This window comes from Leptodactylus fuscus, chromosome 1, assembly GCF_031893055.1.
Source record: "Leptodactylus fuscus isolate aLepFus1 chromosome 1, aLepFus1.hap2, whole genome shotgun sequence".
Taxonomy (NCBI): Eukaryota; Metazoa; Chordata; class Amphibia; order Anura; family Leptodactylidae; genus Leptodactylus; species Leptodactylus fuscus.
The window spans coordinates 204,561,636-204,576,957 of record NC_134265.1 but is presented as its reverse complement, the minus strand read 5'-3'; the positions used below and the strand labels follow the sequence as shown (position 1 = coordinate 204,576,957).

General features: G+C 45.5%; 1 protein-coding gene across 1 annotated transcript in view; it reads left to right on the top strand.

Moving 5' to 3' along the window:
* COMP (cartilage oligomeric matrix protein) overlaps window positions 1-15,322 on the top strand; it is a 123,458-nt gene that overhangs the window by 29,684 nt on the left and 78,452 nt on the right. Inside the window, exons 7-9 of the mRNA XM_075280695.1 lie at window positions 597-752; window positions 12,208-12,312; window positions 14,436-14,543. Coding sequence (XP_075136796.1) covers window positions 597-752; window positions 12,208-12,312; window positions 14,436-14,543 — 369 coding nt within the window. The remainder of the gene's footprint in view (window positions 1-596; window positions 753-12,207; window positions 12,313-14,435; window positions 14,544-15,322) is intronic.

Here is a 15,322-nt window from a genome sequence, read left to right as displayed (position 1 = left end):
TGTTTTGTCCTCTCGCGGCAAAACTTCTTTTTTTTTTTTAACCGGACACAAAGTTGGATATGCAGGACTTTGTGCACGGTTAAAAAAAAACTGGTTTCGCCACACAGACCACAAAACGCTCACAGGCGCTCAGAGCCGGACACTGTCTGTCGGGTTTCTGTCTTCTGTCTGCAGAAGACGGAAACCTGACAGACGGAGATCGGGTGCAGATGTGAACGAGCCCTTAGAGTGTATCACATGCTCTATTAAATGAGTCTAAGTTGTCTGAAACGTTAGTGACCATTAATAATAGTAGTAATCTCCAGGAAAGAAAACTAACATTTTTATTTTTTTTTTACATGGAGTGTTATTCTGTACATGAAGTCATAAAAAAGATTACACAAGATATTTTATACATCTAACTGTACATAATTTTTTACAATAATGACGTGGGCCATTACAGCATAAACAATGTCTATGTTTGTTGAGACTGCTATAGGTGATGGTTATTCTCACATCCACCAAGTTTCTCAGAACTCAAGATATGTATAATGATTTGTTGGTAAATATGTTTGAACCACATGTGAACATTTCCTTTTCTATTTTACATTATACAGGGTTCATATAAATGTTCTGACTGTAAGTCTGGGTCAGGAGGAGTGAAACAAGTCTCTGTTTGTAAGACTGAAAGGAAGTGTCCAAATGGTGACATTAGCAAATGCCATGAAAATGCAGACTGCATTATGGAAAGGGATGGATCAATAGTATGCGTGGTAAGAATCTTATGTTATCTTAGTGAGAATCAGTCAAGTTTATTTAATACATTAATAAATAGAAATATAGAAGATTGACCGCAGAAAAAGACCACGTGGTCCATATCTAGTCTGTCCTTGTATTATTCCCATTTTATACTCGGATAGACATGTGTTTATCCCAAGCATGCTTAAATTCACGTACTGGAGATTTCCCAACTACATTATGTGGAAGTTTTTTTCAACAATTCTTTGATCTGGTACTAACAATGGTACCACACTCACCTTTAATAGAGTGCTCAGTGGAAGGGTTCCATCCATATAAGTCATACAATATGAAAGCACACACTTTTTTTTTTTTAGATGCCTGGATCACACAGTATTTATTGGGCTGTATTACTATGCATACACATTCGGCTCATCCATTGCAGTTACAAACATAATTCAACAACAAGTCAGTGGCACAATGATATTTTGGTCAGTATATACATTTTTAACATGAGATATGAACCCATGGGTAACAGATCTACACTGTTATACTGATACCCCTTTGCAATGCGGACCTCTTACCCATGGCTTCAGATCTGGCTTGATAAAAGGTCTATACCGACTGAAACCTCTTCATGTATACCCCACTAAATACTGTGTGATCCAAGCATTTAAAAGTAAAAGTGCATGACATGCTATTACATCAAAGACTCTTTCAGTAAAATAATATCTCCTGACATTGCTCGGGATCTTCCCCTGATTAATTTCAGGTTCAGCCCCCTGTTCTTGTGTTTTTTTTTGTTTTTGTTTTTTTACCTTATTTGTTCCATTTTCATAGTGTAATAGAAGTGAATGGAGTTTAATATCCAACAATACAGTTGTCTAAAAATAAAAGTTAAAAAAAGTTCTAAAAGATAAAAAAAAACATATATATAAAAGTTTAAATCGCCCCCTTTTCCCTATAAAAATAAATAGAGATGAGCGAACACTAAAATGTTCGAGGTTCGAAATTCGATTCGAACAGCCGCTCAATGTTCGTGTGTTCGAACGGGTTTCGAACCCCATTATAGTCTATGGGGAACAGATACTCGTTAAGGGGGAAACCCAAATCCGTGTCTGGAGGGTCACCAAGTCCACTATGACACCCCAGGAAATGATGCCAACACCTCTGGAATGACACTGGGACAGCAGGGGAAGCATGTCTGGGGGCATCTAACACACCAAAGACCCTCTATTACCCCAACATCACAGCCTAACAACTACACACTTTACACACTCAATACCACCTCTCTGACAGTAGGAAAACACCTTGAAATGTGTATTTGGCACTTGCAGTGAGGAGAGCTTGTCACCAGCAGTGAATTTGGCCCTTGTAGTAAGTTGAGGTTGGCACCAACATTTGTTTTGAAAATCAGGGTGGATTGAGCCTCTAACCAGCAGAGTTTGGGCAAATTCATGGTGGAGGGAGCCTCTAAACACCCCAGTTTGGGCAAATTCATGGTGGAGGGAGCCTCTAAAAACCCCAGTTTGGACCAATTCATGGTGGAGGGAGCCTCTAACCAGCCCAGTTTGGGCAAATTCATGGTGGAGGGAGCCTCTAACCAGCCCAGTTTGGACCAATTAATGGTGGAGGGAGCCTCTAACCAGCCCAGTTTGGACCAATTAATGGTGGAGGGAGCCTCTAACCAGCCCAGTTTGGACCAATTAATGGTGGAGGGAGCCTCTAACCAGCCCAGTTTGGACCAATTAATGGTGGAGGGAGCCTCTAACCACCCCAGTTTGGACCAATTCATGGTGGAGGGAGCCTCTAAACAGCCAAGTTTGGACCAATTCATGGTGGAGGGAGCCTCTAAAAACCCCAGTTTGGACCAATTCATGGTGGAGGGAGCCTCTAACCAGCCCAGTTTGGGCAAATTCATGGTGGAGGGAGCCTCTAAACAGCCCAGTTTGGGCAAATTCATGGTGGAGGGAGCCTCTAACCAGCCCAGTTTGGACCAATTAATGGTGGAGGGAGCCGCTAAACAGCCCAGTTTGGGCAAATTCATGGTGGAGGGAGCCTCTAAACAGCCCAGTTTGGACCAATTCATGGTGGAGGGAGCCTCTAAAAAACCCAGTTTGGACCAATTCATGGTGGAGGGAGCCTCTAAACAGCCCAGTTTGGGCAAATTCATGGTGGAGGGAGCCTCTAAACAGCCCAGTTTGGGCAAATTCATGGTGGAGGGAGCCTCTAACCAGCCCAGTTTGGACCAATTAATGGTGGAGGGAGCCTCTAAACAGCCAAGTTTTGGGAAATTCATGGTGGAGGGAGCCTCTAACCAGCCCAGTTTGGACCAATTCATGGTGGAGGGAGCCTCTAAACAGCCCAGTTTGGGCAAATTCATGGTGGAGGGAGCCTCTAAAAAACCCAGTTTGGACCAATTCATGGTGGAGGGAGCCTCTAACCAGCCCAGTTTGGACCAATTAATGGTGGAGGGAGCCTCTAAACAGCCAAGTTTGGACCAATTCATGGTGGAGGGAGCCTCTAAAAACCCCAGTTTGGACCAATTCATGGTGGAGGGAGCCTCTAACCAGCCCAGTTTGGGCAAATTCATGGTGGAGGGAGCCTCTAAACAGCCCAGTTTGGGCAAATTCATGGTGGAGGGAGCCTCTAACCAGCCCAGTTTGGACCAATTAATGGTGGAGGGAGCCGCTAAACAGCCCAGTTTGGACCAATTCATGGTGGAGGGAGCCTCTAAAAACCCCAGTTTGGACCAATTCATGGTGGAGGGAGCCTCTAAAAAACCCAGTTTGGACCAATTCATGGTGGAGGGAGCCTCTAACCAGCCCAGTTTGGACCAATTAATGGTGGAGGGAGCCTCTAAACAGCCAAGTTTGGACCAATTCATGGTGGAGGGAGCCTCTAAAAACCCCAGTTTGGACCAATTCATGGTGGAGGGAGCCTCTAACCAGCCCAGTTTGGACCAATTAATGGTGGAGGGAGCCTCTAACCAGCCCAGTTTGGACCAATTAATGGTGGAGGGAGCCTCTAACCACCCCAGTTTGGACCAATTCATGGTGGAGGGAGCCTCTAAACAGCCAAGTTTGGACCAATTCATGGTGGAGGGAGCCTCTAAAAACCCCAGTTTGGACCAATTCATGGTGGAGGGAGCCTCTAACCAGCCCAGTTTGGGCAAATTCATGGTGGAGGGAGCCTCTAAACAGCCCAGTTTGGGCAAATTCATGGTGGAGGGAGCCTCTAACCAGCCCAGTTTGGACCAATTAATGGTGGAGGGAGCCGCTAAACAGCCCAGTTTGGGCAAATTCATGGTGGAGGGAGCCTCTAAACAGCCCAGTTTGGACCAATTCATGGTGGAGGGAGCCTCTAAAAAACCCAGTTTGGACCAATTCATGGTGGAGGGAGCCTCTAAACAGCCCAGTTTGGGCAAATTCATGGTGGAGGGAGCCTCTAACCAGCCCAGTTTGGACCAATTAATGGTGGAGGGAGCCTCTAAACAGCCAAGTTTTGGGAAATTCATGGTGGAGGGAGCCTCTAACCAGCCCAGTTTGGACCAATTAATGGTGGAGGGAGCCTCTAAACAGCCCAGTTTGGACCAATTCATGGTGGAGGGAGCCTCTAAACAGCCCAGTTTGGGCAAATTCATGGTGGAGGGAGCCTCTAAAAAACCCAGTTTGGACCAATTCATGGTGGAGGGAGCCTCTAACCAGCCCAGTTTGGGCAAATTCATGGTGGAGGGAGCCTCTAAACAGCCCAGTTTGGGCAAATTCATGGTGGAGGGAGCCTCTAACCAGCCCAGTTTGGACCAATTAATGGTGGAGGGAGCCGCTAAACAGCCCAGTTTGGGCAAATTCATGGTGGAGGGAGCCTCTAAACAGCCCAGTTTGGACCAATTCATGGTGGAGGGAGCCTCTAAAAAACCCAGTTTGGACCAATTCATGGTGGAGGGAGCCTCTAAACAGCCCAGTTTGGGCAAATTCATGGTGGAGGGAGCCTCTAACCAGCAGAGTTGTGGGAAAGCAGGGTGGAGGGAGCCTCTAACCAGCAGAGTTGGTGGAAATCAGGGTGGAGGGAGCCTCTAACCAGCAGAGTTGGGGGAAATCATGTTGGAGGGAGCCTAGTATTAGCAGAATTGTGCAACGCTTATGGTGGATGAGTATGAGGATGCGGAGGAATTGGAGAGGTTGAGTACAGACATGGAGTTTCATGTTGGGGTGCTTTACACAGGTGGGCACAAAAATGAAGGCTCTATCCAGTGGTGGTTCATTTTTATCAAAGTGAGCCGGTCGGCACTCTCAGCTGACAGACGGGTGCGCTTGTCAGTGATGATGCCACCGGCTGCACTGAACACCCTCTCAGATAGGACGCTGGCGGCAGGACAGGACAGCACCTCCAAGGCATATAGGGCAAGTTCAAGCCACAGGTCCAACTTCGACACCCAATACGTGTAGGGTGCAGAGGGGTCGGAGAGGACAGGGCTGTGGTCGGAAAGGTATTCCCGCAACATGCGCCTATACTTCTCACGCCTGGTGACACTAGGACCCTCCGTGGCGGCACTTTGGCGAGGGGGTGCCATCAAGGTGTCCCAGACCTTAGACAGTGTGCCCCTCGTTTGTGTGGACCGGTGAGAACTTGGTTGCCTACTGGAGGAACTGCCCTCCCTGCCGCCAACGTCACATGCTGGAAACATCTCCATCATATTCTGCACCAATTGCCTGTGGCAAGCATTGATGCGATTGGCCCTCCCCTCTACCGGAATAAAAGACGAGATGTTGTTTTTATACCGGGGGTCAAGGATAGCAAAGATCCAGTACTGGTTGTCCTCCATGATTTTGACAATACGCTTGTCGGTTGTAAAGCACCCCAACATGAACTCAGCCATGTCTGCCACAGTGTTAGTTGGCATGACTCCTCTGGCCCCACCGGAAAGTTCAATCTCCATTTCCTCCTCATCCTCCATGTCTACCCATCCGCGCTGCAACAATGGGACGATTCGAAGTTGCCCGGAAGCCTCCTGTATCACCATCACATCATCGGACAACTCTTCTTCCTCCTCCTCCTCCTCCTCCATTAAACGCAGTGAAGCGGACAGATGTGTGGACCTACTCTCCAGCTGTGACGGATCGGATGCTATCCCTAACTCCTCTGTGTGATCTGAGTTATCCCTGATGTCAATCAGGGATTCTCTCAGAACACACAAGAGCGGGATTGTAAGGCTCACCATCGCATCCTCAGAGCTCACCCTCCTTGTGGACTCCTCAAAGACCCGTAGGATGTCACAAAGGTCTCTCATCCATGGCCACTCATGGATGTGAAACTGAGGCAGCTGACTTTGTGGCACCCTAGGGTTTTGTAGCTGGTATTCCATCAAAGGTCTCTGCTGCTCAACCACTCTATTCAACATCTGAAACGTTGAGTTCCAGCGTGTGGGGACGTCGCACAAAAGCCGGTGTTGTGGCACATGCAGGCGTTGCTGGAGAGATTTTAAGCTAGCAGCGGCTACTGTCGACTTGCGAAAGTGGGCGCACATGCGCCGCACTTTCACCAGTAGCTCTGGAACATTGGGGTAGCTCTTTAGGAAACGTTGCACCACTAGGTTGAAGACGTGGGCCAGGCATGGAACATGTTGGAGTCCGGCAAGCTCCAGAGCTGCTACCAGGTTCCGGCCGTTATCACAAACGACCATGCCTGGGCCCAGGTGCAGCGGCTCAAACCATATTGCCGTCTCATCGAGGAGGGCATCCCTCACCTCGGAGGCAGTGTGCTGTCTGTCCCCCAAGCTGATCAGCTTCAGCACAGCCTGCTGACGTCTACCAACGCCAGTGCTGCAACGTTTCCAACTCGTAGCTGGGGTCAATCTAACAGCGGAGGAGGAGGCGGTGGCGGAGGAGGAGGCGGTGGCGGAGGAGGAGGCGGTAGAGGAGGAGGAGGAGGGGGGTGTTCTTCTCGTGTCCCTGCCAGGAATGTTAGGCGGGGAGACGAGGTACACCGGGCCAGTTTGGGAAGCAGTCCCAGCCTCAACTACATTCACCCAGTGTGCCGTCAGTGAAATGTAGCGTCCCTGTCCGCATGCACTTGTCCACGCGTCGGTGGTCAAGTGGACCTTTGTGCAAAGCGCGGAACTAAGGGCCCGCCTGATGTTGAGTGACACGTGCTGGTGCAAGGCGGGGACGGCACACCGGGAGAAGTAGTGACGGCTAGGGACGGCATAGCGAGGTGCCGCAGTTGCCATCAGGTCCAGGAAGGCGGGAGTTTCAACAAGCCGGAACGCCAACATCTCCTGGGCCAGCAGTTTAGCGATGTTGGCGTTCAAGGCTTGCGCGTGTGGGTGGTTAGCAGTGTATTTCTGCCGCCGCTCCAATGTCTGAGAGATGGTGGGTTGTTGTAAAGAAACGCCTGATGGTGCCTTTGATGGTGCAGGAGAAGGAGATAAGACAGGACCAGGGGAGGATGAGGTAGAAGTCAACAAAGTGGCGGAGGCAGATGAAGTGGTGTCCTGGCTCGTCCTCTGGAGTGCATCGCCAGCACAGTCAGCAGTGGCAGTGGCAGAGGCAGAGGCAGTGGCAGAGGCAGTGGCAGTGGCATGAACGGCAGGCGGCCTTTGTCCTGCCGTTGCTGCCTGCCACTGATTCCAGTGCTTGGATTCCAAATGACGGCGCATTGAAGTGGTGGACAGGTTGCTCTTCTCAGAGCCCCTAATCAATTTCGAGAGGCAAATTGTGCAGACAACACTATATCTGTCCTCGGCGCATTCCTTGAAAAAACTCCACACCTTCGAGAAACGTGCCCTCGAGGTGGGAGTTTTTCGGGGCTGGGTACGAACTGGAACATCTTGGGAGATTCCGGGTGTGGCCTGGCTTCGCCTAAGCTGCTGACCTCTGCCTCTAGCTACCCTTTTTGGTGCTGCACCTGCCTCAACATCCACACTACTTTCCCCGCTTGACATCCCCCCTGTCCAGGTCGGGTCAGTGTCCTCATCATCCACCACTTCCTCTTCCAACTCCTGTCTCATCTCCTCCTCCCGCACAATGCGCCGGTCAACTGGATGCCCTGACGGCAACTGCGTCACATCATCGTCGATGAGGGTGGGTTGCTGGTCATCCACCACCAAATCGAACGGAGATGGAGGAGACTCTAGTGTTTGAGCATCTGGACACAGATGCTCCTCTGTTAGGTTCGTGGAATCGTGACGTGGAGAGGCAGGTTGAGGGACAATGAAAGGAGCGGAGAACAGCTCTGGGGAGCAGGGACAGTTTGGGTTATTGTTCTGTAAAGCTTCGGAATTTTGGGAGGAAGGAAGACAAGACTGTTGGGTAATAGGAGGAGAGGAGGCAGAGTCTGACTGGCTGCTGGACAATGTGCTGTAAGCGTTCTCTGACAGCCATTGCAAGACCTGTTCCTGGTTCTCGGGCCTACTAAGGTTTGTACCCTGCAGTTTAGTTAATGTGGCAAGCAACCCTGGCACTGTGGAGTGGCGCAATGCTTGCTGCCCCACAGGAGTAGGCACGGGACGCCCTGTGGCTTCACTGCTACCTTGCTCCCCAGAACCATTCCCCCGACCTCGCCCACGGCCTCGTCCACGTCCCTTTCCGGGAGCCTTGCGCATTTTGAATTCCTAGTTAGAAATTGGCACTGTATACCAGTAGTAAAAATTGTGGGTGCACGTAACCCCAATATATTCTTTGAATTCCCAGTCAGACACTGGCACTATATGGCAGTAGCAAGAAATGAGGGTATTTGTATTCCCAATATATTCTTTGAATTCCCAGTCAGACAATGGCACTGTATACCAGTAGTAAAAATTGTGGGTGCACGTAACCCCAATATATTCTTTGAATTACCAGTCAGAAACTGGCACTATATGGCAGTAGCAAGAAATGAGGGTATTTATAACCCCAATATATTCTTTGAATTCCCAGTCAGACAATGGCACTGTATACCAGTAGTAAAAATTGTGGGTGCACGTAACCCCAATATATTCTTTGAATTCCCAGTCAGACACTGGCACTATATGGCAGTAGCAAGAAATGAGGGTATTTGTATTCCCAATATATTCTTTGAATTCCCAGTCAGACAATGGCACTGTATACAGTAGTAAAAATTGTGGGTGCACGTAACCCCAATATATTCTTTGAATTCCCAGTCAGACACTGGCACTATATGGCAGTAGCAAGAAATGAGGGTATTTGTATTCCCAATATATTCTTTGAATTCCCAGTCAGACAATGGCACTGTATACCAGTAGTAAAAATTGTGGGTGCACGTAACCCCAATATATTCTTTGAATTACCAGTCAGACACTGGCACTATATGGCAGTAGCAAGAAATGAGGGTATTTGTATTCCCAATATATTCTTTGAATTCCCAGTCAGACAATGGCACTGTATACCAGTAGTAAAAATTGTGGGTGCACGTAACCCCAATATATTCTTTGAATTCCCAGTCAGACACTGGCACTATATGGCAGTAGCAAGAAATGAGGGTATTTGTATTCCCAATATATTCTTTGAATTCCCAGTCAGACAATGGCACTGTATACCAGTAGTAAAAATTGTGGGTGCACGTAACCCCAATATATTCTTTGAATTACCAGTCAGAAACTGGCACTATATGGCAGTAGCAAGAAATGAGGGTATTTATAACCCCAATATATTCTTTGAATTCCCAGTCAGACAATGGCACTGTATACCAGTAGTAAAAATTGTGGGTGCACGTAACCCCAATATATTCTTTGAATTCCCAGTCAGACACTGGCACTATATGGCAGTAGCAAGAAATGAGGGTATTTGTATTCCCAATATACTCTTTGAATTCCCAGTCAGACAATGGCACTGTATACCAGTAGTAAAAATTGTGGGTGCACGTAACCCCAATATATTCTTTGAATTACCAGTCAGAAACTGGCACTATATGGCAGTAGCAAGAAATGAGGGTATTTATAACCCCAATATATTCTTTGAATTCCCAGTCAGACAATGGCACTGTATACCAGTAGTAAAAATTGTGGGTGCACGTAACCACAATATATTCTTTGAATTACCAGTCAGAAACTGGCACTATATGGCAGTAGCAAGAAATGAGGGTATTTATAACCCCAATATATTCTTTGAATTCCCAGTCAGACAATGGCACTGTATACCAGTAGTAAAAATTGTGGGTGCACGTAACCCCAATATATTCTTTGAATTACCAGTCAGAAACTGGCACTATATGGCAGTAGCAAGAAATGAGGGTATTTGTATTCCCAATATATTCTTTGAATTCCCAGTCAGACACTGGCACTATATGGCAGTAGCAAGAAATGAGGGTATTTGTATTCCCAATATATTCTTTGAATTCCCAGTCAGACAATGGCACTGTATACCAGTAGTAAAAATTGTGGGTGCACGTAACCCCAATATATTCTTTGAATTACCAGTCAGAAACTGGCACTATATGGCAGTAGCAAGAAATGAGGGTATTTATAACCCCAATATATTCTTTGAATTCCCAGTCAGACAATGGCACTGTATACCAGTAGTAAAAATTGTGGGTGCACGTAACCCCAATATATTCTTTGAATTCCCAGTCAGACACTGGCACTATATGGCAGTAGCAAGAAATGAGGGTATTTGTATTCCCAATATATTCTTTGAATTCCCAGTCAGACAATGGCACTGTATACCAGTAGTAAAAATTGTGGGTGCACGTAACCCCAATATATTCTTTGAATTACCAGTCAGACACTGGCACTATATGGCAGTAGCAAGAAATGAGGGTATTTGTATTCCCAATATATTCTTTGAATTCCCAGTCAGACAATGGCACTGTATACCAGTAGTAAAAATTGTGGGTGCACGTAACCCCAATATATTCTTTGAATTCCCAGTCAGACACTGGCACTATATGGCAGTAGCAAGAAATGAGGGTATTTGTATTCCCAATATATTCTTTGAATTCCCAGTCAGACAATGGCACTGTATACCAGTAGTAAAAATTGTGGGTGCACGTAACCCCAATATATTCTTTGAATTCCCAGTCAGACACTGGCACTATATGGCAGTAGCAAGAAATGAGGGTATTTGTATTCCCAATATATTCTTTGAATTCCCAGTCAGACAATGGCACTGTATACCAGTAGTAAAAATTGTGGGTGCACGTAACCCCAATATATTCTTTGAATTCCCAGTCAGACACTGGCACTATATGGCAGTAGCAAGAAATGAGGGTATTTGTATTCCCAATATATTCTTTGAATTCCCAGTCAGACAATGGCACTGTATACCAGTAGTAAAAATTGTGGGTGCACGTAACCCCAATATATTCTTTGAATTACCAGTCAGACACTGGCACTATATGACAGTAGCAAGAAATGAGGGTATTTGTATTCCCAATATATTCTTTGAATTCCCAGTCAGACAATGGCACTGTATACCAGTAGTAAAAATTGTGGGTGTATATAGCCCCAATTCTATTGCTAGGGGACTTGCAGGGTATTTCTGGGGTGAAGGTGGGGGGGCACACCGTTGGAACGGGTATCGGGGTATATATCGGGTATACGGGAATACACTGACAGTGTATTCCATTCAGGATCCTGGGAAAGCTGGGTTGCGGCGATTGAGCCCGTCAGTGCCACGTTACACTGACAAGCTTCTCCCTGGAATTTAGCTCTTACAAGAGCTGTTGGTTGTCTTCTCCTTCCTATCCTAGCCTGTCCCTGCCTACCCAGAATCTAAGCCCTAGCTAGCTGGACGGAAACCTCCGTCCTCGGTGAATTGCAAGCTCAGAATGACGCGAACCTGGGCGGCGCTGTTCTTTTAAATTAGAGGTCACATGTTTTCGGCAGCCAATGGGTTTTGCCTACTTTTCTCAACGTCACCGGTGTCGTAGTTCCTGTCCCACCTACCCTGCGCTGTTATTGGAGCAAAAAAGGCGCCAGGGAAGGTGGGAGGGGAATCGAGTAATGGCGCACTTTACCACGCGGTGTTCGATTCGATTCGAACATGCCGAACAGCCTAATATCCGATCGAACATGAGTTCGATAGAACACTGTTCGCTCATCTCTAAAAATAAATAAAAATTAGCATAAAGAAATTAGGCATCCCAAGTTCCAAAAATGCCCAAATTCTGAAACATATTGTTTGTTGTGTCATCAGCCAACAATATATATATATATATATATATATATATATATATATAGATGTATATTCTTCTTTAAAAAATCAACCAAAACAGCATACATCCCTCAAAATAGTATTAACAAAAATTAAAACCTGCTAAGCGGAAAAAAAATCTTCCACAACGCCATATATGAAAATATTAAATGTTACTGGTGTCGCAATATGCCAACAGGAAGCAATTTTTTACCTTTTTTAAAGTTTTATTACAAAAGTAAAGTAATCACGGTGTCGCAGTGATGATATTGACCTCAGAAAGTAGGTAATTGCCGTAAAAATAAAATCTCACATGCTTTTTTTTAAAATTATTAATTTATCTATGAACATTTCTTTTCAGTGTAAAGTGGGATGGGCTGGTAATGGACTAATATGCGCAAAGGATACAGACATTGATGGATTTCCAGATGAAAAACTGCGTTGCTCTGACATGACATGCAGAAAGGTAATTTAGAAATTATAATAATATGTTAAACCAGTAAAGAAATATATTTTAACTACTAATCAAATCATTAGACTTGTACGTAGGGTGTTATTATAATCCCCTATGTGCAGTTGCTTCTTGTCAACTGAAACTGCCAAGTTATCATATACAGTGACCCCTTGTCCCCATTTAGCAATATTTTCAACTTACAATGGCCTTTCCCTATAAGGCTACTGGCAGTGTAAATCTGCAGCACATAATTGACTTGAAGATCCAGCACATAGAGTTTTCATTTCTCTGATAAAGTGCCTACTAATAACTCTGTGGATACATAATTAACTGTGCTATAATGTACCTGCATCACATGTGCCAAACTGCAGTGACATCAAGGGGGACTTCATAATGTATGGGGGCCATAAGGGGGCATGATACTATATGGGGCACTAAAGGGGAATTATGCTACGTGGGGGCACAGAAAGACTATAGATGGTATTAGGGGGACATGGCCGGGGTAGGAAATGCTGTACTCTGTGCCACATCTGTCATTGGGTAAGATGATTGTCGAGTCCCTGAGGGGGTGGCACTAACAACATTTCTTGATTTGAAACAGCAGGGAATGCACTGGAGCCCAGGAGAGGTGAGTAACACTGGTTTCTATGTTTGACACCTCCCCTGGACCTCTGATCAATATCCCCTGGGGTCTCAAAAGACCTCAGAGTATTATAACAGTTCATTGGTGGTCCATTATGGGGCATAATACTGTGTGGAGGGGCCACTATGGGACATTATAATGGGAGGAGGGTCCTCTATTGTACATTATATTGTGAAGAAAGGCCGCTATGAGAGATTATATTGTATGAAGGGTCCACAATGGGACATTATACTGTGTAGAAAGGCCAATAGGGGCATTATGCCATGTAGAAGGGGCCACTATGATACATTATACTATGTGAAGGGGCCATTGTGGATCATTATTCTGTGGGAAGTGGTTACTATGGGACATTATACTGTGTGAAGGTTTTACTTATGGACATTCTACTTAAAGGGGTTTATCAGGAATTGGACAAACTCCAGAGAAACTAGGTCAAGTATAACATTAAAAAAAAAAATTCTCACCTGTCCCTGGCGCTCAAGTCTGCTATCACAGCCTTTTTGGTCGTGCACCTTTTGTCCAAGATATAGACAAACTCTGAAGGGGCCCTGGGCAGATATAGCATATACAAAAAAAAAAAAAAAAAAAAAAAGTGCTCTCTGTTCCACGGTACTCCAGTGTCTGCTGCCGCAGTCTATTCAGTCTCACACCATGCTTTGGTCCTCTAAAGCCCTGTGCCCCATCAGTGACCTCAACAGTTGCTGGAGAGGGTAACGTATGTGAGTGACATCACCAGTCATCCCTCTCCAGCACTCGCTGAGGCTGCTGATTGGCCTGGTCACTGGAGTACAGAGCAAAAGGTGAGTATGTTTTTTATTTATGCTATGCCTACCCCAGGTCCCTTCCGAGTCTGTCCAATTCCTGAACAATCCCTTTAAGCTGAAGTTGGGTGTTTGTCCCTGGCTTCTTTCAATACCTGTGCATGTGTTCGGTAGCTTATTCATGAGGCTTCACTGCTGAGTCGTGCATATGTGCAGTGTTTAAGACTAATTTTCTAATGTTGGTTGCCATTTAAATTTTCACCTCAGGCAGCAGAAAAGCCAGAATTAGCTTTGCCTGTACTACATGTACTACATAATATATGCACTATACCACATGTAACATATTGCTTCATATACCTGTATTATACTGCTGTTTACTTGTGCTACTTTTACTATACGGCTTTCCACCTGTACTATATGTCTACCTGTGCTATACAGCCCTCTACTTCTGTTACATCTACTGTACAGCTTCATACATCTGCTTTAATTACTATACTACAATCTATCTAAATGATTTTCAGTATTTATGAATTAATATTGTTCACTTTTGGAAACCCATGTCTGTAGGATTATTTATATACCATATATGTAGACAATATGAAATAGTAATGAGCTTATCTAGTTCACCTTCTTAGACGTCTGTTCTATGAATTTGATTTCTTTTTGCAGGTACCCTAGTAATCTACTTGACATTATACATTATAATGAGTTGACTTTATTCACGTTTACAGGACAACTGTGTCACAGTCCCTAATTCTGGTCAAGAGGATGCTGATAAAGATGGCATTGGTGATGCCTGTGATGATGATGCTGATGGGGATGGTATTCCAAATGCACAGGTTTGACATATTTTATCAAATGGCCATATTTTATCAAACCCCATAACTTTTTTATTATTCCATACACAAAGCCAATATGAGGGCTTAATGTTTTGTGGGACAAATAGTTTTTCAGAAAGGTATAATTTTATATTCCCCTACGCCCAACAGCAGCACAAGATGGGGTATTCCTGCCCATGTGTACTGTTAGGACAGGTGGAAAAGTTTAATAGACTAACAGACTCCCCCCTTCTATTACAATATTACAATGCTAATGTATTAAGCAGCCTGTCATACAAATGCCATACAAGCCTGGGAATCTTCAATAGGCTCCTGGCTGTCATGGCAATGGAACAAAAGCCCCAAATCTTGTTTTGGGTGCCAGTGATCCTACCCAAAATGGTGGCGCCCATGTGGGTAAATGGCCAGTCAGCTTTGACTGACAGGTATTTTAATGCTGCAATCAGTACAGGCTTCTGGGGTTAAACTTTGTTCTAGAGGATTTCGAGATTAGTTACATATAATCCAGATAAAATTAAGGGACAAAGAGGTCACCAGCATGAGGGGCGTGGCCTGACTGCAGAGGCGAGCAGACGTGCACCATCTCGGCTCCGCTGATATTTGGCGTTAATTTGATAACATCAGCCTTTGCAAGGCCTCTATTCCTAAGACCTTGACTCAAGGGACATCCCCCGATCTCCGTGAACAGTTTTTGAGAGCACTTGGGACGTACACCGGCTGGTATAACTGTGACAAGATTGAGGCCTACCTGATCTCCATGCAACCGCCTGCCATCTTGC